Consider the following 26,065-nt stretch of genomic DNA (forward strand, 5'->3'; position numbering starts at 1 on the left):
ATGTTCATTCCAGATAATGTCTGTTTAAAAAAAAGTTTAAATAAAGCAGAATCATTTTTGGGGGTAAGCAGGGGAACATTTAGTAAAGTGGGTTAATGTGTGGACTCAGAGCCAGATGCCTCAGTTTGCACCCTGTCTCTGTTACTTACTAGCTGTGTGACCTTAGGACAGTTACTTAAATTCTTAGTATCTCAGTTTTCCTCATTTTAAAATTAGGGATAACTGATTCTGTGGGAATTAAATGAGTTAATACATGTAATGGGCGTAGGACAGTGTTTGGTTGTTAACTGTTAGCTGCTATCACTATCCACATTGTCAAGCCAAAAAACATATCCAATGTAACCATAACACCGTTGTTCCAACACACACTTAAAATTAAACAAAAAGAATATTGAGAACATACATATTGACTTTCCCTGAGCCCTCTTCCCTTTGAGATTTCTGACATCTCTATTTGCCTTTTACCACCCAACATTTCACTATCTTCACCACCATAGCAATCTCATTCTAGCCTGGCCTCCTCCCATTTTACTGTTCGGAAATTCTTTTGGTTAAAGTCAGTCTTCATGCTTCTTAATCACTCCTCAGTATTGAACAGTTTTAACTAACCTCTACTTTTTGGAATACATTCCCTTTGTGGGCTTAAGATGACACTTTGTTCTAGTCCTCTTGATGTATCTTTCAATGATTACTCCTCTTCTGCGTATCCCTAAAATACTGTCATTGCTAGGTTAACTCATGTAAAAAGCCAGCAAACATATGTATCTGACATGATCATGTTAACACCTACACTTCTTATCCTATTTCATCAACTTACCCTACCACAATCACCCAACCTATTAAGTCCTTATTAACTAGTATAATTCTTGTCATATGGTATGTATATTCAGTAACTTTTAATCAGTGAAATCATGAATGAAAATAGTGAATATGGATTTTCCATTCTCAACTGTGGGAAATTTGGATAGATTTGGTTTTATTAGAACAGGAAAGCTAGGAGAAGACTGTTACAGGATGCAAACCCAGGTTTTTGAAAATCACTGCTCTGTATTATAATAAAAGGGAATAATTCATTTGTTTGCCACTTTTCAGGATTACATTCCTATTTAAAGGCTACTGTCAAAAACATTAAATAACAAGACAGTCAGGGAAGAAAAGTTATTATTTCCCTAGCTCTGTGTATATCATAAGGTCTGGATGCTGGCCAAAGCACCAACAAAGAATAGAATTCCCACAGGAAGCCAGGGGAAAAGAGGAAATGTGCCTTAGAGTTAGTGTACAGAGAGGACAGGATAGATTTTTTTTTAAGACTTTTTTTTTTAAAAGAAAAGTTACAAGGTGCCTCATTAGCGCAGTAGGTAGCGCGTCAGTCTCATAAAAGAAAAGTTACATACATTCATTTGGGTAACTAAGATCTTACTAATGTAAGATTTACTGTTGTAAAAAATATGACCACATTTACTTCTTCATTATTATAGGTATAATATGTATTTTAGCATACAGAGAAAACAATTCTAACTACCAAGATAGTCATCTTCTAAAGAGAAATGGATTTATGCCCTGGTCCACCTCACCTATAAATTTTCTTTTTAAAAATCTGACACGAATCTTCACTTCTGGCCAAGATGGAATAACAAGGACTAGATTTACCCTCCTACCTAAAACAACCTCCAAACAAACAAAAAAACAAACCTCTAGACAAAATATATGAAACAAAGGCTTTTAAGATACTAAACATAGGCAATGAAAAATAGTGATTCCACCCTGGCTGGTGGCTCAGTGGTTAGAGTGTTGGACCAAAGGGTCATGGGTTCAATTCCTGGTCAAGAGCACATACCTGGCTTGCAGGTTCCATTCCTAGTCCTGGTCCAGGTCATGCAGGAGGCAATCAATTGATGTGTCTCTCTCACATCAATGTTTCTCTCTTTCTCTCTCCCCCTTCTTCCCTTTCTCCTTCCCTCCCACTCAATCTAAAAAAATCAATGGAAAAATATCCTCGGATGGCGATAAAAAAAAGTGATCCCTGAGAGATGAAAAACAAAGCAAACCCTATTCCCACTTACTTCCTTGAGAAAATTTCCAGGTCATGACATAGGGAGGGAGAACCCAGTTAGATTCTGGCTGACTCCCTTAGTTGAGGAGATGGAGTCAAGAATCCAGAGAGACCAAGGCAGCAACTGTTAAAAGGACAGAGCACTAGAAAGAAGAGATCTATAGAGAAATAATTCTGAAGGTCTGTGGAGTGTAACCCTTCAGTAATCAACAGAGTACTGATGTGTATAAGAAAACCACCCAAGGTAAGAAAAATACCTGTTCAGGAGAATTAAAGAGAAGAGTGCTCACTGCTTACACAGGGTCAGGAACAGTGCCTGTTCCTACCAGCCAGAATGAAAAACTCCGTAATTTACAGGACAATGGGTAGAATATTCAGAAAGGTCTTGTCTCAGCAATAAAGAATAATGAGACCTGTAATAAATATTGTTCCAGCCCTATTCAACAAATCTTAAAGGCAAGACCCAAAATTAATCATACTGTTTCTAAATAACTTAATATTCTAGACAGAATTTGAATATTTATAGAAATACAAAAACATCCAACACTCAATGAGCTAGAAATTCACAATGTTTGTCATCCAAACAAAGATTATTGGGCATGCAAAGAAGCAAAGAAAACATCAACCATAGTTAGGAGAAAAATCAATCAAATGAAAATGACCCAGAATTGGCACAAAACAATATTACAACAGTAACTATATTCTATAGGTTCAAAAGTAGGGACGTGAAAGATTAAAAAAAAACAACAACCCCAATTTAACTTCTAGAGAAAAAAGCTACAACATTAGAAATGAACCCCAGCAGGTGTGGTTCACTGGTTGAACATTGACCCATGCACCAAGAGGCTGCCAGTTCAATTCCTGGTCAGGGCACATGTCCAGGTTGTGGGCCAGATCCCCAGTGGGGGACATGCAGGAGGCGGCCAATCGATGTTCTCTCTCATCGATGCTTCTCTCTCTCCCTCTCCTTTCCTCTCTCTAAAATCAATAAAGGGGAAAAAAAGAAATGAAAAACACCCTAGATGAGATTAGTGACAAATCTGACATTACAGATGAGTGACCGTGAAATGATAGGAATAAAAACGATTAAAAAATAAACACACAGAGAAGACAGAATCCTCCAAAATAAAAAGAGCACTAGTGAACTGTGTGACAACTCCAAATGGCCAAATATAGGTGTAACTGAAATCCCCACAGATGGGGGAGGGAACAGAAAATATATTTAGAGAAATAATGAATGGCCCAGCTGGTGTGACTCAGTGGTTGAGCGTCAACCCATGCATCAAGAGGTTGCTGGTTCGATTCCTGGTCAGGGCACATGCCCAGATTGTGGGCTAAATCCCCAGAGGTGGCCAACTGATGTTCTCTCTTATCGATATTTCTTTCTCTCTCTCCCTCTACCTTCCTCTCTCTTTAAAATCAATCAAGAAAAAAAAAATTAAAAAAAAAAAAAAGAAATAATGAATGGCCATGACATTTCCAAATTTGATGAAAACTATAAACTCACTGATGCAAAAAGCTCAATGAGTTCCAAGCACAAGATATAAGAAGAAAATGACACGAAGGCACGTTATAATTAAATTGCTCAAAACAAGTGAAAAAGAGAAAATCTTAAAGCACCCAGGGAATAAAAAGACACATTAAGTACAGAGGAACAAAGATAAAGATGACAGCAGATATCTTTTCAGAAACAACGTAAATGAGAAGGCAGCAGACCTGCAACTTGTAATTATAAAAAGAAAAACCTGTCAATCTAGAATTCTATAGTTGATGAAAATGTCTCAAAAATAGTGACGAATATTTTTTTCATTTATATGTCTGAAAAAGTCTTTATCACCAGCAGATCCACAATATAAGAAATGTTAAAAGAAGTCCTTCAGGTAGAAGAAAAATGGCACCAAATAGAAACATGGATTAACACAGATAAATGAACTGCACCAGAAATAGCAACTAAATGGATTAATATAATATTCCTAATTATATTTTTAAAACTCTTTAAAAGAGTTTTTTATATGGTGGAATTTATAACACATATATAAGTAAAATGTCTGAAAACAGTAACAATAAGGCTGGGAGGAAAGAAATAAAAACAGACTATTGTGCAGAAAAGAGTTCACATAATAGGCTTCAGACTGCCGTCATTAGAGAGTCTGCTTGTGAGGCAGGCCCTTATCTGAAATCTGGAAATGTGAATTTCAAGAGGATTCTGACCATTTCCCAGAACTAGTAAGAATAAATCACTGTGCCTAAATTGTTTGTACAAACAATAGAGTTTATGTTAAACACCTGCTTTTCTTCTGGGAGTCTGGAATTTTGGTATGTTCTAGGCAAGGAGGTCTATACGACCAGATCTCGGAAAAAATCGTGGGCACTGAATCTCTAATGAGTCTTCCTGGTAGACAACATTTCACATGTGTTGTCACAGTCATTGCTGGAGGAATTAAGTGCATGCTGTGTGACTTCATTGAGAGAGGATACTTGAAGACTGTGTCTGATTTCCTCCGGAATATGCCCCATGTGCCTCTTTTTATTGCTGGATTTTGTTTTGTGTCCTTTCACTGAAAGAAAGCATAGCTATGGAAATTATATGCAGAGTACTGTGAGTCCTCCTAGTGAAACATTACACCTGGGGACACCCCTAACACAAGTATTGTAAAAGCTTTATGGTCTACTTGAAATGGTATAATATAACTTGAGGGTACACTATGATAAACTTATATACTAAAAATAATAAAGCAATAAAAACCAAAACAATCCAAAGAGTATAGCTAATTAACTAAAAACATAATACAGATTCATAAAAATACTCAATTCAAAAAATAGGATGAAAAAGGGAAATGCAAGAAAATAGAACAAGGAACAGATGGGGAAAAAGGAAAGCAAACATTGAAATGAAAGACTGAAAACTGCCCAAATAAAAACATTAGCTTTTTGCCCAGCCGGTGTGGTTCAGTGGACTGAGCGTCATCCCATGGACTGAGAGGTCCTGGTTGGATTCCCAGTCAGGACACATGCCCAGGTTGTGGGCTCAGTCCCCATTGGGGGATGCGCAGGAGGCAATCGATGTGTCTCTCTCACATTGATGCTTCTATCTCTCTCACATTGATACTTCTCTCTCCCTTCCTCTCTCTCTAAAAAAAAAAAAAATCAATAAAAACATAATTTTTTAATTTTAATTTTTATTAATTCATTTTTGTTACAGATGTTTCTCCTTTTTTCCCCATTGACATCCTTCTCCCCATCCCCCCAACCCCGTCCCCAGCTTTGTTGTCCATGTCCATGGGTATGCGTACATGCATGTAAGTTCTGTGGTTTATCTCTTCCCTCTGCCCCCACCCCCTCTTCTGAGGATTGTTAGTCTGTACCCTACTTCCATGTCTCTGGGTCTACCCTGTTCTTCAGACAGTTATGTTCATTATATTTCACAAATACGTGAGATCATGTGATATTTGTCTTTCTCTGCTTGGCTTGTTTCACTTAGGATAATACTCTCCAGGTCCCTCCATGTCATCTCAAAGGATAAGAGATCTTTCTTTCTTACAGCTGCATAGTACTCCATTGTGTATATGTACCACTGCTTTTTTATCCATCCATCTACTGATGACACTTGGGCTGTTTCCAGACCTTAGCTATTGTAAATAGTGCTGCTACGAACATGGGGGTACATATATTCTTTCTGAATGGTGTTTCAAGCTTCTTACGGTATATTCCTAGAAGTGGGATCACTGGGTCAAATGGCAGTTCAATATTTAATTTTTTGAGGTAACACCATAGTATTTTCCTTAGTGGCTGCACCAGTCTGCATTCCCACCAGCAGTATACTAGAGTCCCCTTTTCTCCACACCCTCATCAACACTTTTTGTTTGATGATTTGTTGATGGCGGCCATTCTGATAGGTGTAAAGTGATACCTCATTGAATAAAAACATAATTTCAAAAAGAACAAAAACATTAGCTTTTATTAGGTATTGGTAGAGTTAGTTTTGAAGCTAATAATAAAACGTAACCATTCTTTTCCAAACCTACATTTAATTTTTCTAGATTCTGTACTAGACAAGGATGATAGAAATAATAACTATAAGACAGAGAAATGACATTATCTGAGCTGCATTTCAGAAAGATTAATTTGGCAGCCAGGCATTAGTTTTATTACAATAAGGAAAGATCAGAGTAGAGAGATAAGCTAATTAGCTGTATTTAAGAATGGATAACAGGAAAAAAGTGGAGAAATGCTGAGTAGAACAGGTGACATAACTGATTGGATATAGGAGAAAATGAAGATGGTGGTTCAAAGCTAACTGCATGACTTAATGTCTGAATAAGAAAACTGGGGTACTAGTTTTGGCTCAGCAGCGTCGGCCTGCGGTCCGGAGAGACCTGGGTTCAGTTCCCACTAAGGGCATGTACCTCGGTTGCAGTTTGTCCCCGGCCCTGGTTGGGTCGTGTGGGTGGCAACCACTCTATGTGTCCCTTTCACGTTGATGTTTCTCTCTCTCTCTCCCCCTCCCACTCTATCTGAACAAAATATTGAAAAATTGTCCTCGGGTGAGGATAAAAAAAAAAGGAAGTAGGAACTGTTTTGGGCTAACAAATCACTGTGGTGGCCTCTCTGATCACAACCCCTGATGAAAGAACAGCCATCTGGCAATTAGTGTTTATATGCAACTGTTTCCCATCGCTAACACCCCATTGTACTGAAATCTACAATAAGCCACTGTACTGCTATTATTATATTGCTTATTGTTTTTTATACTATATTGTGTATGAAATATTATAGCATAGTGTTTAAGAGCACAGGCTCTGGACTCAGCCAGATATAAAATGAATCCTGGCACTGCCAATTACTAGACATGTAAACTTAAGCAAGTTATTTAACCTAAGTCCTAGTTCCCTTACTACTGCTACTTACATCAAAGAGTTGTGTTGATTCAATAAGAACACATTTAAAGCTCTTAGCACTATGTCCATAAAAAATAAGTACTCCAATAAATGTAAGCTATCACTTTTATATCTGTTTAAAAGCATCTCATTCTCAACATTTGTCTTAGTGTTTTAAGAAGTCCATTGTTTTTATTAATATAGGGATAAAAAGGGGGAAGGGCTTATTTTACTCTGGAAAAGAATACTTTGTCTTTGAATAACCTGCATATTGAATTTCAGCTTTCTGACATAGATTTTATAGGACAACAACTTTTTAGAACAGTTTGGAGTCACTGCTGGATAGAATTTTCAGGAAGAAAACACAGATATTTTTAAAAAAAGTAAAAGAAAAAGGGAAAGCTCAGCTCTCCCAGATACTGCCACTGTTTACATGTTTCCTCACATTTACCAGGAGAAATATAAAAACAGTAAAGCTTTTAAAATGCGAAACATTCGATAAAATAATTATATAACTATGTCAACATAATTTCATTATTAGATTACTGGCCTGAAGGTGAAACATAAGATTTATTTTATTTTTTAAAATATGTATTTATTGATTTTTTAGAAAGAGGGGAAGAGAGAGAGAGAGAAACATCAATGTGAAAGCCAAACACTGATTGGCTGCCTCCTGCACGCCCCTCACTGGGAATTGAGCCCACAACCTGGGCATGTGCCTTGACCAGGAATCGAACCAGGACCTCTCAGTCCATGGGACAATGCTCAATCCACTGAGCCACACCAGCTAGGCATACTTTATTTTTAGTAGAGCATCAAAACTGGTTAATTACTTGAAATTTAGGATTAAACATTTTAGTGAACTCTCAGTGATGAAACAGTTATGGCCCTACAAAGAAAATGCTGCAGTTCTGTATTTTATTAGTATCTGGAAGTGATCACATAAAAGAAATCTTTTATATACTATAAAATTGAAAAGTTTAGATCATCTTACTGAATCAAAAAATGTTTTGCAAAATGTTACCCAAGTAATTTAGTGACATTGTGGTTACCTTAATAAAATTTAGTTACTTTTGGAGAAAATAATGTTAGAAAGATTAACTGGGAAACTGACTCCTTAATAAAATCCATTTTGATAAAAACCTCAAAATGGCTTAATGGTTAGTTATTTTTCTTTATTGTACTTAAGACATTTAAAAGTATTTTCAGCCCTGGCCAGTGTGGCTCACTTGGTTGAGCATTGTCCCGTGCACCAAAAGGTCAACAGTTTGATTCCCAGTGAGGGCACTTGTCCAGGTTTTGGGTTTGGTCCCTAGTTAGGGTGTGTAAAGGAGGCAACCAATTGATGTTTCTCTCTCACATCAATGTTTTTGTTTTGTTTTTTCTCTCTCCCTCTCCTTTCCTCTCTCTAAGATCAATAAAAACATTACAAACATCAATGTGAGAGAGACACATCACGTGGCTGCCACCCACACAACCCCAACCGGGACCAGGAACAAACTGCAACCAAGGTATGTGCCCTTAGTGGGAACCAAACCCGGGACTCTATAGTCTGCAGGCCGGCGCTCTAACCGCTGAGCCAAACCGGCCTGGGCGACTCACCTCTTTTTTAAAGGTTATTATTTCTCCCTTGTGTGGCTTGTAGGGGAACTTTGTTGTATATTAGCTATTGTTTGGGTTTACAGAATTTAAGATGGCATTTACCAAATAAGGCTGGCTTATATAAAAACCAATTCTGTGCACCAATCTGGAGCTACTTTTAGGAATCTGCTTTAAAAAAAAAAAAGTCACCGCTAGATTATTCCAAAATGCATAACTTAGTTTCTAGAAGACATTCAAAGACATCCAGTTTGAGTACTGTATTTTCAAATTTTAGGGTACCCTGCAAAGGAGTTGACTGGAGGAGAGATGATCAATAACATACCAGTAAAGCTTATAATCTACCCATCTAATATTTATATATAGGCAGTTATGTGCCTTATCTTTGGATTTTGAATTTGCCTAAAAAGAAAGAAATTTAATCTTGTAAAAATAAAACAATGAACAATCAGAGAACACTGATGGAAATATTCCCTTGTAAATGTGAGAGCCAGCCAGGCAAGTGATCAAGATGACTAAGCAACCTCAGGGATATGTGACTCAGTGGACTACGGCAAAAGTATTAGCTTCATGACATGCATCTTAGTCATCGTCATAAAGGATTCATTGTTTTGGAAAAGTAAGGGACTAAAAAATGGTGTGAAGCACTGATTTTATTTGATAAGTATTGAATTATTTGCTTTGACAAAGCCAAGTTAACTGTGGCAAGGTCAATTCCATATAAATTCTGCCAATGAGTCAGACTATCATTTGCACATATGCCTTCCAACCTAGTATTTATAAAAGAAGCTATTAACTAAACCCAGTGCCTGTGAATGGCCATTTATATAATAGGATTTACTGAAAGTCCTAAGGAAACCAACATATTTTGAGAAATAAGTTTTTATTAGGAATGTGTAATCTCTTCAAGCAGAACAGTGTGATTATGATTTAATATCAGGAAGGTTAGAGACTTATCATTAATAAGTTAATTTGCCCCAAGTAGCTCCTATTCAAAGTTATTATGCTATATTTTGCTTTGTGTATTTTAACTCTCCCTGCTTGCCTTTATATATTCCATTATAAGATTTATTCCATTTATCCATAAAAACCAAAAATGTCTTCCTTCCTTTTACTAGGCAGCAAAATTAGTCTGTCTTTCTCTGTGAAATAAGAGATTCCATTAAGATGGTCAGAAAGAGTGACAGGTTTCTGGTAGATAATTTCTAGCATAATTCCACATTAACACAATGATGATTACATTTTAAAAATTGATTCCCAAATAATTTTAAGAACTGAAGTTAAAAACTTTAATGAGGTTTCAAATTAATATCTGTCAAGGACATTAGGCTTTGGGACTAGAAAAGGCACTTGTGGAAGGTTAGCCAGCTATATACTCTGCACTAGTACACAATTTTCCATAACTATTTGTCATTAAAGCTAGAGCTCTTGGATGGTTGACAGCCAAGAATCTAGTAACTTACTGCAATGGGATTCCAGACAGTGCACTAATTTGACCTCATCTCCATTGTTGGGCTGGGTCTCTAGAAATATCAATTGTGGTAGAAACAGCTGTTCAAAACAGCTGTCTTAGGAAGTAAAACACAAATTTACTAACAAAGTAAATGTTAATATTAATACCCCACTTGAAGATCCAATCTAGCTCAGATGTTACCCCAGCAATTTTTGCTTTAGCAGTCAAAAGACTACCATTATGATCAAACAATTGCAGTTACTAATAAGATAACTGTTTTTTTTTTGTTTTTGTTTTTGTTTTTTATCCTCACCCGAGGATATTTTTCCATTTTTTGTACAGATAGAGTGGGAGGGAGAGAGAGAGAGAAACATCGACGTGAAGGGACATATCGAGTGGCTGCCACCCGCACAACCGACCAGGGCCGGGGACAAACTGCAACCGAAGTACGTGCCCTTAGCGGGAACCGAACCTGGGTCTCTCCGGACCGCAGGCCAACGCTCTAACCGCTGAGCCAAACTGGCCAGGGCAAGATAACTGTTAAATGAACAATGTCTGTACTCTTAAACCATGTTAGTGAACAATTTCTAATCAATTCTCAAACTGTACTTTTTTGCATTCTGTAAACAGACTATATGGTCAGTCCCTAAAAGCATAAAACTTATCTTCAATAATAATGATATCCTCTGAACCAGTGGTTCCTAAAGTGTGATCTGGGGACCCTTGGGGGTTCTCAGGATACTTTCAGGGAATCCACAAAGTCAAAACTATGTGCATATTACTAAGACGTTATTTGTCTTTTTCCATTTTCATTTTTTGAAAGTGTACAGTGGACTTTTCCAAAGCTTACATGATGTGAACACATAATGGGTCTACTATTGTTTTTAAAAAATAGATATTTTTTAATTTTCTCAGTTTTAATTTCTAATATGTAAGTATCAATAGGTATAACTCATATAAATACAAACTTTTCAGGGTCCTCAATAATTTTTTAAGTGTGTAAAAGGGTCCTGGGACCAAAAAAGTTTGAGAATCACTGTTCTCAACAGATTAGTTCAAGACTGCCTATATGAAGCACCCAGTACATGCTTGCCACCTCTTTACACATATATTCAAAGGAATATTATTTCAGATAATCTCTATACTGGGAATCAGTTAGTAAATTTAGTACCTACTAGATACAGTATAGTGTATATGAACATTACTACATTAGCTGAGGACCCAGAGTCATTTAACCAGAATTGTGATTAAAATACTATTCCATGACTTGTGTGAGTAATATATATATATTTTTTTATCCTCACCCGAGGACATTTTTCCATTTTTTGTTCAGGTAGAGTCGGAGGGAGAGAGAGGAACAGAGAGAGAGAGAGAAACATCGATGTGAAAGGAACACATCGAGTGACTGCCACCCGCACAACCCAACCAGGGCTGGGGACAAACTGCAACCGAGGTACGTGCCCTTAGCGGGAACCGAACCCGGGTCTCTCAGGACCGCAGGCCAACGCTCTAACCGCTGAGCCAAACCAGCCAGGGCTTGTGTGAGTAATATTTTAAAATATAGACATACCTCTAATGTAGAAAGATATATCTTAATTTATACTAAAACAGGTTTTTAATCACTTTACTATTTTTTTTGGATAAGGTTGTTTTACTTCAACCATAACCAGAAGAAGATTTAAAACTGAAAAACGACTGCAATTTGTATGTCCTTTTAAATAAAATTAGAAAGCATGATGTGACATGTTTTTTAAAAATTATGCTAAGAAAACAATATGATTCTATTCTACAATAAAGTGCAATGTTTTGCATATAATTATCACATATTATAAAAGCTTGCCAAGCAGGTCTATAGAAATATGAAGAAAGTCTGTCCAAGTTTGCTTTCCTTTCTTGTTAATGTGTTTTAAGTCATATCATAAGTCATAGAGTGCATCTGTAAACAGTAATCAACATAACATGTTACTCTTTGAGGGAAAGTTATTGTCCAGGGCCTACAAGTTCTAAATTAAAGTATGCTTATTTTAGAAGACTAAATACTGCTTAGTAAACATCCAGTAACTAATGGATTAATGCATTCTCTTGGGTGGCATGTACTAACCATTAGACTGCTGAAAGAAAAGACAACTTTAAGAAACTGGAACTCTAATATCATAGTATCATTATCAATGGACAAATTCCATCTCTAAGTATTAATGTAAACAATAAGTTGAGACACTGTCTATAAGGGGTATAAAATTAGTTTTGTTAAGGGATGCATTATTTAGGCAGAGAGATTCCTAAAGACTTAAGTATGCTTTGAAAAAAATTTTTAGATGTACTTTGGTTTTTCTGAATGTTCAAGCTGAAGCTCAATGCAATGGAAAATATTTTTTGTTGTACTGTAGATACAACTGATATCTGTGTATAAACATCAAGCTCATTAAAATATATTTGCCAAAGCCCTTACAAATCTTTAGATACTAGAAGCAGAAATGTCCCATCAAGCATCAATAAAACCTAACATGAAGAGTTCTCAAAAGCCCACAGCTAAAAACCTGTCCATTAATTTTGTTTTCTATGTCAATTAACTTTGTTTTCTATTTCAATTAATTTTGTTATTCAATGACTAGCAAAGCAGAAAATAAAATCAACAATGTTGGTATGTTTTACAGAAATGAGATGCATGGTGATGTCAATGCGGCAGCTCTTAACCAAATCTGAAGGTCTATATAGATCAACAGTTGTGTCCAATCTTCTTTATTATGGCTATGCATCTGGTCTTGGAGCAAAGCATTTATTTAGTCTTTTACTAAATTTATTCAGGCTTTGGAAATAATCAACCTACTAGCACTAAAGTAGTACTTGACATAATACCACTTTCTGGGCTGGAAACACTATTGCACATACTAAGCAACCAGTACGTGGCTCAACTGAAGAAATGGCAAGCAGGATGGACAGAATTAATAATAAAACTATGACTCAGGCCATCAACTCACTATTGTTAATGGGAAGCATGGTAATTGTAGCAATACAGTAAATTATTTTATGCTCCCTGTTGCCCAGTCATCATTGAAAAACTGTCAGTATAATGATTTCCAGAATGGACAGCAGGCATGTATAAATCCCTTTTTGTGTGAGTTATGCATTTGGTGCTATATGGATTAGAATGGGGCACAGAACAAAGGGTGAGAAGCAGGAAAAAAGAAAGATGAAAATAATCTGTGAAAGAAAATTTAAAATATACTTGATGTACTAGATACTAGAGAAAGCAGACCATCTGTTAAGGCTATCAGAGATGGCTCGGTTCATTTTGAGCAAACAAGAGGCACAAGCACAGATACCAATAATAGTCTCTAACTAGACTGTGGTTATAACAAGATGAAAGTCTGAAAAGATCTGGATCTGGCCCTGGCCAGTTTGGCTCAGCGGTTAGAGCGTCGGCCTGCGGTCCGGAGAGACCCGGGTTCGGTTCCCGCTAAGGGCACGTACTTCGGTTGCGGTTTGTTCCCGGCCCTGGTTGGTCGTGCGGGTGGCAGCCACTCGATGTGTCCCTTCACGTCGATGTTTCTCTCTCTTTCTCTCTCCCTTCCTCTCTCTCCCTCCCACTCTATCTGTACAAAAAATGGAAAAATATCCTCGGGTGAGGATAAAAAAAAAAAAAAAAAGAAAAGATCTGGATCCGGATTGTAGAAACATGCAGTATGCACAAAGAGCATAAAGAAACAGGTGTCTGAATGGGAAAAGGATAAGTTTAGAAGCACTGTCTAGAACTCCAAGAAATTAAAAGTACTATATGTCACTAGAAATGGCCACTAGAATGAATATGAAATAAATTCTCTAGCAAAACACATTATCAGCACCAAGTTCACGCTGCAAATGGCTAGGTTTGAAGTTGGTCAACAATCACTTAGAAAATCCAGGGCTTAAAAAAGGTTATTTCCCCCATCACCACCAGCCCTTTACACTTGTTTTCTTTCAGAATTTCAAAGAATCAACACCAGCTCTTCCAAATTAGGTAATTACAATGCCTTTGCGTAATGTATTTGTATTTATCTTTCTCTTCTATGGTTACATGCTCACTTCTTAAGAGAGGTTTAAATAAGTGTTGAAATTGGAAACAAAGAGATTTTTGCATATTGCTCATTTCCATTTTCCCCTTGAGCATCCCCAGGCAAAGCAACACTGTGGTTCTGACCTCTTAAATCCTGTTGTGTGCGAGCACCGCCCATGCTCTGTCTTGGCATTCGAAGAGAAGTTCTCAAAGGTGTATGTCTCTGCTCATCCAGGTAAGCAAGGTCCTCCAAATGAGCAGAACTTGTGGCTGACAAGACAGAAGAGTTTAGTCAGAATATGTAAGTTTTAAAAACTTTCAATTAGTCTGTATCTCCCAAACTTTGGGATCAGAACTTACTCCAGCAGATACATTTACCAAGAGTTTACTGAATTCAAAATCTTCACCAGTGTCTACATGAATCAGGGAAACATGTCATGAGTTGTCTTCACTTCCTTCATCACTATCAACTGCCTGAGCTCATGGAGACTGCTGGGAACAATTTGGTAAACATCAGTACCTAACAACAAAGATTACTAGTTTTTGCTTCTTTTGGGGTCACAAATCCCATTTGTAGAATAAGATATAAACACCATCAGTGAAGAAACCTGTTTCAAATTGTATTGAGCTGTAAGAAAAACATGACACTCTATTTTCAACATTTTTCCTTCATGGTAAAGAATCAAGTCTGAAAACAATTTCTCTCTCTCTCTCTCTCTCTCTCCTCTCTCTCTCTCTCCCTCCCTCCCTCCCTCCCCCCTCCCTCTCCCTCCCTGGGTGTGTGTGTGTGTGTGTGTGTGTGTGTGTGTGTGTGTTGCAAAGGTGGGAACCTGGGACAATGGATAGAGAACTGCCAAATAGGATTTAGAAAACTGCCAATGTCTATGAATTCCAAAAACATTCTGTTGCTCTCTCAAACTAATCAAGTAGTAAGGACCTCCCATTCTATCTATAAATCCTTTAACTCCTAACCCTGCCACGAAAGAGAGAGAAAATGACAGAAGATAAGGGAAAAATGAGACTGGCACTGCTATATATTGAAAGCTATTAGGTCCACTCACAATGAACCAAAAAGTGAAGAAATCAAGAATCAGGAACCACTGAAGACAAAATAGTTTTTAACAAAAAAGGGAAAAAAATCCCAAAAGGTTATTTAGAGCTTGTACATTATTAATTAAACCATTAATTCAATTTGTTGCTATGTAAGATACTGTGCCAAGGGCAAGTTCAGTCATTCATTGAGAACCTACCAGGTGCCAGGTGCACTGTTCTTGGTGCCCTCCCTGGCTTAGTTGCCAGTTTACCTCTGAAGACTGTTAAGAATAGGTAAGAGGAAACAAACTGAAATCACTTCTTAGCTTCTGAGATCAAATAAAGTATTATTGTACATATCGCCAGTCAAGTTAAGACACAAAAAACAATAAAGTGAATTATGAAAAGTGGCACACAAAAGTCACATAGTGCTCTATGAGCTGAAAAAGAGAGAAAAGAGAAGACAGAGAGGAGGAAGAGAAAAAAAGTGAGAGAGAACAAGTGCAAGAGATAAATATTACCCTTGTCCTTCAATTATTACAGTTGTCTTGGTTACCTGGGTCTACTGGAAACTCAGACAGACTTATCAAATTATAGATACAGTTTCTATAAGAAAATAAAGGTCTGTGAAAACTAGTCTAGGGGACTTACACCAAGAAAGGGAAGTCAAATGCCACAGCATTACCCACTAGAGGGAGGAAGAGAATATCAGAGGAATAAAGATAATCTTGCTCTTAGCATTCTGAAATTAAAACTATCTAGAGTACGTAACTATCAAATCTTTTATTTAAAAACACTAGGAACAATGACTCTTACACCATTCCTACTGTATCTATGAATTAGTTCTTTCTTATGTTTAATACAATTCCTTCTGGTCTTTTAATAAAAAGTCTGTTGACTCCAATCTAGTAAATTTTCCCTCTATTCTCCTACAGATTAGGAGACAGTTGAGTGGCTTGTCTACAGTGAATCACTCTTATCTAGGTAGAGCCAGGCAGTGAAGCCTGAAATCTCAATCTAGTAAGTACAATTCACATTGTATCCACTTCCTCCCTTTAAAGCTAAACAGATCTAATTCTTTAAAAGGCTTATTTTCCACCTCTTATTCATCTTTGCCACTTCCCTTCAACTCTCTGTTGTTTATAGCTTTGAAGGGCAATAATCAAACTTGGGCAATTAAGAAAGGCCTCGCTAACGCAAAGTAAAAGCGCCCTGCACATCACAGACTAATACAGTTCTGCGCTTCAAATATTTTCCACAGTAAGAAACAAAAGAATAAAGTCCGCAATTTTTAAATTTTATTTTATTATTATTATTTTTTAATCCTCATCCGAGGATATTTTTCCATTGATTTTTAGATAGAGTAGGGATTGGGGGAAGGGGGGGGAGGAGAAACATCTATGTGAGAGACATACACCAACTGGCTGCCTCCTGCACAACCCTGACCAGGGCTGGGGATCGAACCGCAACCGAGGCACGTGCCCCTGACCAGAATCTAACCTGTGACTCTTTGGTCTGCAGGCCGACATTCTAACTGCTGAGCCAAACTGGCCAGGGCCTCAATTTTTTTAAAATAAGGGAAGTTCTTATAAGTTTAAAGCTGATAAACAGAAGAGTAACATGAAAAGAAGATCAATGACAATGAGTATCTCTTATGCACATTAAAATAAAATTCAAATGAAACCTTATGAGTGATTTAGTTACCATTATGGCAATATTAATGGCACATTACATGATTTTAAAGCAAGGTCCTAGCAGGGTTCTTTTACTAAAATGGTTCTGCCCTGGCTGGTTTGGCTCAGCGGTTAGAGCGTTGGCCTGCGGTCCAGAGAGACCGGGGTTTGGTTCCTGCTAAGGGCACGTACCTCGGTTGCAGTTTGTCCCGGCCCTGGTTGGTCATGCGGGTGGCAGCCATTCGATGTGTCCCTTCATGTCGATGTTCTCTCTCTCTCTCTCTCCCTCCCACTCTATCTGAACAAAAAATGGAAAAATGTCCTCGAGTGAGGATAAAAAAATAAAATGGTTCTATGTGCAAATACACTAAAATAGTTTGACATGTTTTAATAAAAAAAAGTGTATTTCATTCACAGGAGGCAGAATGACATAGAAATATACAACATAGAATAGAGCAAAAAGCTGTTGTAAAAAAGCTTAGAGTCTATCTTTCCTTTTTATATATTATATCCATCTACAACTCTTTTATTTGTTTTAAAACAATTTTTTCTATGTCTTCCACTATTTTCTTTATTAATTTATTTTTATTTCTTTATTATATCTTTAATTTAAGATGTTTCTTCTTTCACCCCTCAGACATCTTCCCCGCCCCCGCCCCCAGGCATTGTTGTCTGTGTCCACTGGTTACCCATACATGGCACATAAGTTCTTTGGTTTATCTCAACCCCACCCCCTGCCCGCTCCTCTGAAGTTTGTCAATCTCAACCGTACTCCTTTCTATGTCTCTGGGTTTATTTTGTTCATCAGCTTTTTCTGTTCATTATATTCCACAAATAAGTGAGATCATGTGATATTTGTCTTTTTCTGATTGGCTTATTTCACTTAGCATAATACTCTCCAAGTCCCACCATGTAGTCTTAAAAGATAAGAGATCTTTCTTACAGCTGCATAATATTCCATTGTGTAAATGTATAACAGTTTTTTTTTATCCGCTCATCTATTGATGGACACTTGGGCTGTTTCTAGATCTTAGCAATTGTAAATATTGCTGCTATGAACATAGGGGTACATATATTCTTTCTGACTGGTGTTTCAGGCTTCTTAGGATATATTCCTAGAAGTGGGATCCCATCTACAAATCTTTTAAAGATTAAACTTAAGGGAGATCTATACTTTGAGTATAGATTTAAATTTAAATAACATTTACATAATCTATTTAAATTTATTTGTATTAAAAAAAAATCTTCTGTCCAGCCAGTGTGGCTCAGTGGTTGAGCATCGACCCATGCACCAAGAGGTTACTGGTTCAATTCTGGGTCAGGGCACATGCCCAAGTTGTGGCCCAATCCCCAGTGTGGAGCATGCAGGAGGCGTCCAATCGTTATTCTCTCTCATCGATGTTTCTCTCTCTCTCTTCCTCTCCCCTTCCTCTCTCTCTAAAATCAATTAAGAAAAAAAAAATTTTTGTTTTAATCCTCACCCGACGACATTTTTCCATTCTTTGTTCAGGTAGAGTGGGAGGGAGAGAGAGGAACATCAACATGAAAGGGACACATCAAGTGGCTGCCACCCGCACAAACAACCAGGGCCGGGGACAAACTGCAACCGAGATACGCGCCCTTAGTGGGAACCGAACCCGGGTCTCTCTGGACCGCAGGCCGACGCTCTTAACTGCTGAGCCAAACCAGCCAAGGCTCAAATATATTATTTAAAGACATGAGAGACAAACACTGGGAAGATCAGCCAGGAGACCTAAAATTCTGCTAGCTGTGCCTCTTTGTTCTACTAACTGTATGTAGTCATCCTCTCCTCAGAGTCTCACCTGAATCTTTTCCATCCGGAAACCATTTCCCAAGAAAATGTCTTTATCATACTTTGTCAAACTTGATCCTCACTCCTTGCCAAAATTTGCTCAGGCTACACTTTCTCTGCTTCCCTAACTGATCCCTCAGTCAGATTAATTGCTTCTCCCTTTCAGAAACTACATACATATATTGCTAATTAGAACCTGTGTCATTCAGCTAGTTGCTTACATGTCTGTCTTTCCTTATTAAATTATAGAAGGTTCTTGCCCTGGCCTGGCGATCTGTTGGTTGGAGCATTGTCCTGTACACCAAAAAGTTTTAAGTTCAGTTCTGGGTCAGGACACATACCTAGGTTACAGGTTCGATCCCTGGTCAGGCAAGTGTGAGAGGCAATCAATCAATGTTTCTCTCTTTCTCCCTCTCCCTGTCTTCCTCTCTCTTCTTCCCCCCTTCCCTCCCATTCCTTTCTTTTCTCTCTGAAAATCAATAAAAATATATCCTAGAGTGAGGATTAAAAAAATTATAGAAGGTTCTTGAGGGCAAGAAGGTAACATCTGATTAATCTCTGACAGCACTGTCCCTTCAGAGTAAATCAGAGTGCTCTGCATGTAATGCTCAACTAGTACTACTTAGATTTAGAAATCTGACTTGCTATATCCTACCCTTCTCATTACTCTGATTAATGCTTAATACTACCCTAATATGCTTGACTCCAATGATGTTCATATAATCTTCCTTCAGGTACTCTATTTTTTTCTTTTTAAAATTATCTTTATTGTTGAATGCATTACAGATGTCTCCTCTTTATCTTCCCCCATTAACCCCCTCATCCCTACTCCTACCCCCCTCCTGCCTTCCTCACACTACTGTCTGTGTCCATTGGTTATGCATATATGCATATAAATTCTCTGGTTTCTCTCTTCCTGCCCGCCCTTCCACCCCCCCTTCCCTTTGAGGTTCCTCAGGCTAACAACCAATTTGTACTTCTTAATCCCTTCACCTTTTTTTGCCCATCCCTCCACCCCCACCTGCAACCAACAAAAAGTTCTCTGTATCTATGAAGTCTGTTTCTGTTCCCTTCGGGTACTCTTAATCTCTTTTTTTTTCTGTAATATTATATAAATGACTTATCTATTATGTTAATTGTACTTTCCCTGGCTAGAATGTAAGCTCCATGAAAGTGGCAATCTTTGTTTTGTTTATTAATGACTTTCAAGTGCTTTAAACAGTGCCTTGCATATATATATAACATGCTCAATAAATGCCTGTTTAATGACTAAACAATTGTATTTAACATATATGTTGTGTTTGGGCTACATTTAAACAATCAATGAGTAACAAATTAGGTTTTGTTTCATTGGTTATTTAAAAGCTAAGGATGAAGGAGGTGGCAAATGCAACAATGGCTTGCATATCATCTCCCCACACAAACACTAATGAGAGATCTATATGAACACATATATTCCCACTTCATGGTGCTACTCTCACTGTAAAACTGTACTGGCAAATTTTTTGCAATAATTCCATCAAGTTTAATTAACACTAAAATACTTTCCAGATATATTAAGAAGAGAAAATTTGGTAAGCTGAGGAGAAATGAAGAAATAGGACAAAACAAATCTGTTATCAAAATTTTTATATAAAAATAAAATGCTTTAAAAAGTAAACCCATAAAATCTGTCATTAAAAAGCCTTGTTTTCAGAGAAGGCAGAGAAAGTAGAAAAAGGGAGCATATTATTTTTGAGATTTCATTAGATTGGAACAGCTGACTCACTTCTAGAACACTTAACTGACATACTTTTTAGAAGTCAAAATAATTTAATACACAAGTGGGCAGAAAAAAAATCCAGAGACAACATTTAGTATAAAACATTCCAGAGACAACTCTATATTTAGTTTGAAAGCAGTCTGAATTATTTATTCTTATATCAGTTGCTCCTAATGCAAACAGACTTTAGTAGCACAACTGTCATTCTGGCTGATCTAAGAAGGGAGCCTGGAATGACACTTTGTTTGCTACAGACTGGGCAAGAAGCTACTTTGCTGTCCTTACACCTTTAGATTCATAAAACCAATGTTCTAACTGCTGAAAACCCCATTTTACATTTTTTTTTTGTAAAATCCTCATTATAACTCCTAATTGGATTTATTTAAATCCCCCCAGGATTCTGTTTGGCATTTACCTGATTCTTAAGATCCTTTTCTTAGGAAAATGTGCAGCTCCAAACATAAACAAGTAGATGGTGAAAGTTTATATTTTAACTGACTTCTGTTTGTATGTTTCCCTGACAGACTCCTCATTTTCACACAAAGCATGGAGGACAGCTGTTGCAAGTGAACATTTCCTGCTTCCCACATCCCTCCAAATCACTGCCAATCTCATTTTAAGACATCAAGGATGACCATAGACAGCCTACTCTAATAATTTCTGCCATGCAACCGCAAGCCCACAATGGTTCTCTTTCTTCTAACACAACAGGCTTAAAAATAAATATGCAATAGTGACTTAAATTTTGAAAACAATGAAACACATAGTTTTAATTTTCTCATGTTAGAATTGTAATTTAAAGGTATATAAACATTTAAATTTCTATTTGGAAAACTGAGTTACTCCAACAAGCTTTAATGCAACAGAGTGCCAAAACTCACCTTTAATGACTTTATCATTTTAGTTAAAAGTTTTTGTTTTCAGTAAATAGTACCTTCTTCATATGTGTTATGTGAAGCTTTTAATTGGTGTATCTAACTATAAGATTTTACCTGTTTGAGTCTTTATGCTTCTAAAAATATAAAGCTAAATCTAATAGATCAATAAATTTATACTTATAATAATCAGGTTTCTGTTTTAATAGTTAATAAAAAGTACATGCTTGTTTTATTTTTCTATTTGAGTTAAAAGCTCAGAACAAAATAAAAATAAATACTTGCAGGTAATGTGCTGACTCCATTCCCTGCAAATAAAAGTATTATTATAAAAGCCTAAGTGTCATAAAAGCCAAGTGTCCTTTCCATTTTTTTTTTTTTAAATCAAGGGACTTATAAAATAATACAAACAGTTTTAGTTTTTAGAGTTCAGTCCAACAGCAACCTCAAGGATTGTAAAAAATTCCTTGACAATTTCTTGGTCCTGGTTCATGTGGCCCTATAAAGATGCCAAAGAGCTCAGGCAAAAAGAGGGTGCTTCTCTTCCGCTAGAAAGCAGTCTGCAACACAGCAACGGCCATTTAAACAACTACTCACCTAGGTTTTTTAAAAAAGTGATGCAAATGATATTTTCACATCATTATTCAACATTATTTGGCCTCTACAATAAATAATTATATTACTCATACTGAGATAAAGTTTTTTAAAACAAGGAAATTTAAAAGCTGGATTTGAACAAGGCCTTTTATTACTGGCATTTATCAAACTCCCTTCTTCCTCTGCTGTGAATATGCTTAGAACAATTTAATAAGTATAAATATACTGGATTTTCCCTCCTTATTTCAAGCTCATATCTTATTTAAGATTCTTAATTATTCCTGTTAACCAAGGAGATTTGAATATTTGATCTTCCCCCAGTTTGGGGAAATCACTTCTATGTACACACTAGAAAGTAAAGGGAAATATGTATATCTAGAGCTAAAATGAGAAGAGGGGATCCTCTTGAGCTAAGAAAATTTATTTTAAAAAATGATTTAGATATCTAATCATTAAACTACCAGAAATGATGGGCTTATCAAATATTTGCACACATACAGTTAACAGAGTAATTCCCTGTGAAAGTAACTTTATTTCTCTACATTCAGGAAATATTTTCAACCTATATTCTAGTCATTTTTAAAAATAACTGAGTTATGTGGTTTATAGTTCACTTTCCTGCTTCTTTGTGAGGACAATGAAATCATGCTTTCCAGACAGAGAACAACCCAATACAAACTATTCCCTGAACTATGACTTGCCTTATAGGCAATAGTATATGTTTGTATTATATTCAACACTGAGAAGAAATAATTATCTGATGAAGTATTTTGTTCAACACAATCAATGTGTACTACTCTGACAGTATAAAATCCTCTTCTCCAGGGCAGATCTAACTGGTTTCTGATGATACATTTAGCTTTTACCCTTCCTTTCCTTTGAAGAAACATAATCAGCACTACTTATAAATCTGAAAATCTGTTAGTCAGAAAGGCCAGTGTTATAGGATGGCCATTGTGACTGGTGAAAAAGTAATCAATAATTAAGGTCTATAGGCATAATATTATCCCCTTTATTTTTTCCATCCTCACCCAAAGGACATTTTTCTATTTATCTTCAGATAGAGAGGGAGAGAGAGAGAAACATGGATGCGAGAGAGACACATCGACCGGTTGCCTCCCCCACAATCCCAACCAGGGACAGGAACAAATCGCAACCAAGTTACGTGCCCTTGACTGGAATCGAACCCACAATTCTTTGGTCCTCAGGCCGACGGTCTAACCACTGAGCAAACCCGGCCAGGGCTATTTTATTTTTTAATATGTGGGAGGGACAGGAGAAGGAAAAGAAGAGGGAAGAAAACATTCAAGTGTGTACAGGAAATGTTTTCCAATACTGGAAACTAAAACAAACTGCAACAGCAAAGAAAAAAATCAGTTTTATAATACATATATAAATGGTAACACTCTTTTAAAAAAATATTTTTAGAGAGAGAGAAAGGAAGAGGGAGAAAGAGTTTTGAAACATCGATGTGAGAGAGAATCAGTGATTGGCTGCCTCCTGCACGCCCCCAACTAGGGAACCCAGGCATGTGCTCTGACCAGAAATTGAACTGGTGACCTCTTGGCACATGGGTTGAGGCTCAACCACTGAGCCACACCTGCCACGCATACATGTTATACTTTCTATTAAAAAGATAAAGAAACAATGACACCAAAAGCACAGTCCATGAAAGAAAAATTTGATAAGTTGATGTCATCAAAATTTTTGTGCTCCAAAATATATTAAGAAAAAATAAGCAATAGACTAAGAGAAAATATTTTGCAAACACATCTGATAAAAATTGTATTCAGAATACACAACAAAATTATTACACAACTCAATAATAAGACAACACAATAAAAATTGTGCCAAAGGTTTGAGTAGATATTTCACTAAAGAAGATATATGAATAGCTAATAAGTACATAAAATAAGCTCGACATCATTCATTAGTCATTAGGAAAATTAAAACCACAACAAGATAGCATTTCATACCCACTCAAATAACTATATTAAGGGATAAGACAGTAACAAATGGTAGAGAAGATGTGGAAAAACAGGAATCTCCATACTGTGGGTAGAAATGTAAAATAGTACAGCCAGTTTGGAAAACAGTTTGGCAGTTTCTTAAAAAGTTAAACATAAATTTACTCTATGATCCATCAATTCTACTCCTAGGCATCTATCCAAGAGAAATAAGAACATATGTCCAAAAAATTGCATATGAATGTTTATAGCAGCACTATTCATAATAATAAAAAATTGTAAAAACCTAAGTGTCCATCAACTGGTGAATGGATAAATAAAATGTGGTAATAATAGCCTTACAATGGAATAACTATTTGCAATAAAAAAAACCAAAAAAATTCTGATACATGGATGAGCCTCAAAAAGACACAAGAGACTACAAATTGTATGATTCCATTATAAAAAATGTCCAGAAAAGGTAAATCTATAGAGATAGAAAGTAGATTAGTGGTTGCCTAGAGCTGGGAGTGAAAATTAACATTAAATAGATAGGACAAATATTATTGGGGTAATAAAAATGTTCTAAAACTGATTCATGATGAATGTTGTATAACTTGGTAAACATACTAAAAATTACTGAATTGGGTGAATTACTCAAAATGAGTGAATTTTATGATATGGAAAATATGGCTAAATATACTTGATTTTTAAAAGGAATAAGCAATTTCACAGAGAGTGCTGCTACCACTGAAGTAATGTAAAAATTAGAATAATTTCTGGCCCGTTTGAGTACCTAATAACTTCAACAAATGAATAAGTAAATTATTGATTTGTTGATGTTATTAGGTAATTTTTAATCAACACTAAAAGCAGGTAATTCTTTAAAGATCTAATTAGGATGCCTAAGACTGCTATTTATAAACCAAACACAAGGAAAAATCCTTCTAGAAAGACAGGAACCTAAATATACTTTATATATATATATTTTTTAAATTAAGGTGTGATTTACATACATAAAGTATATAAATCTTATGTATATGGCTTAATAAACTTTTTTATACACACATCCATGCAACTGCCATTCAGATCAAAATATAGAAGGCTCCCTTAATTGATATTCCCACCTAAAGGTAACCACTACTTTAGTTCTATCCCCATAGAAGTGCCATAGTTTTGTCTGTTCTTCTGAACTTCTTTGTTTTCCATCCTCACCCAAGAATATTTTTCCTTTTATCTTCAGATAGAGGGGGTGGGGGAAGAGAGAGAGACACATCGATTGCCTGCCTCCCGCACGACCCCAACCAGGGTCGGGGATGAACCACAACCGAGGTATGTGCCCTTGACCGGAATCGAACTGGAGACTCGGTCCATGGGCCGACATTCTAACCACCGAGCCAAACAGGCCAGGGCTGTTTTTCTGAACTTTACAGAAATATACATACTTCATACAGTATGTACACTCCATAATGTTGTCTGTAGCAGTATTACAGTCTTTTTCATCGCTGTATACAATTTATTTATCCAGATTACTGTTGATAAACAGTGGGTTTTCAGCTTTTGGGAATTATGAATAAAACTGATACGAACATCCTTATTATTTGTCTTTTGGTGAATATAGAGTTATTTTTTATGGGCATTCTATGTAGGAGTAAAATTGCTGGGTTTCAGGTAACATGAATAAATAACTTTATATGCCCTTTAGTAGATCTTGCCAAGCAGCTTTATAAAGTGGTAGTACCAATATATTAATTAATATACTCCCATCAGCAATGTATTACAATTTCAGTTGCATTACATCCTCACTGGCATTGCCATTCCTTTTAATTTTGTGGGTATGGGTATAGTGGTTGCTCACTGTCAAAAACAGAAGGATCTGATATTTTATCCTATATCTAAGATAACAAGCCTGAATACTGAAAGACATGGGACATCTACATCAGACATAAAAGATAGTTTATTACTCAGAGGAATAGCAGTAGCCAGAAGATCAACATTTGTGCCAGTTATTTGAATACCAATTCCCACAGAGTAATATAAAGAAGGCACAGTGATGCTTGCATATAGAATATTTGCATTTGCTAGAATCTTATATAAGTGGAATCATATAGTATATATTCTTTTTTAAAAGTCTGGCTTCTTTCACTAAGCATAACTACCTTGACATTCATATGTGTTGTTGCAGTATCAATAGTTCCTCTCTTTCTGTTGCTGGATAGTATTCATTGCAAGGACATACTATAATTTGTTTATCCATTCACCTGTTGATGGGCATTTGGGATGGTCACAAATTTTGGCCATTACAAATAGTTTGTTCTAATTACTTGTGTACATCTTTATAATAACACACAT

General features: G+C 36.5%; 1 protein-coding gene across 1 annotated transcript in view; it reads right to left on the reverse strand.

The window, feature by feature from the left end:
- The window catches only part of TANC2 (tetratricopeptide repeat, ankyrin repeat and coiled-coil containing 2), a 273,469-nt gene that overhangs the window by 96,045 nt on the left and 151,359 nt on the right, over positions 1-26,065 (reverse strand). The window contains exon 7 of the mRNA XM_036268781.1: positions 14,160-14,285. Within this exon, the coding sequence (XP_036124674.1) occupies positions 14,160-14,285 (126 nt within the window). The remainder of the gene's footprint in view (positions 1-14,159; positions 14,286-26,065) is intronic.

The sequence above is a fragment of the Molossus molossus genome, unplaced genomic scaffold (genome assembly GCF_014108415.1).
Source record: "Molossus molossus isolate mMolMol1 unplaced genomic scaffold, mMolMol1.p scaffold_m16_p_19, whole genome shotgun sequence".
NCBI classification, from domain to species: Eukaryota; Metazoa; Chordata; class Mammalia; order Chiroptera; family Molossidae; genus Molossus; species Molossus molossus.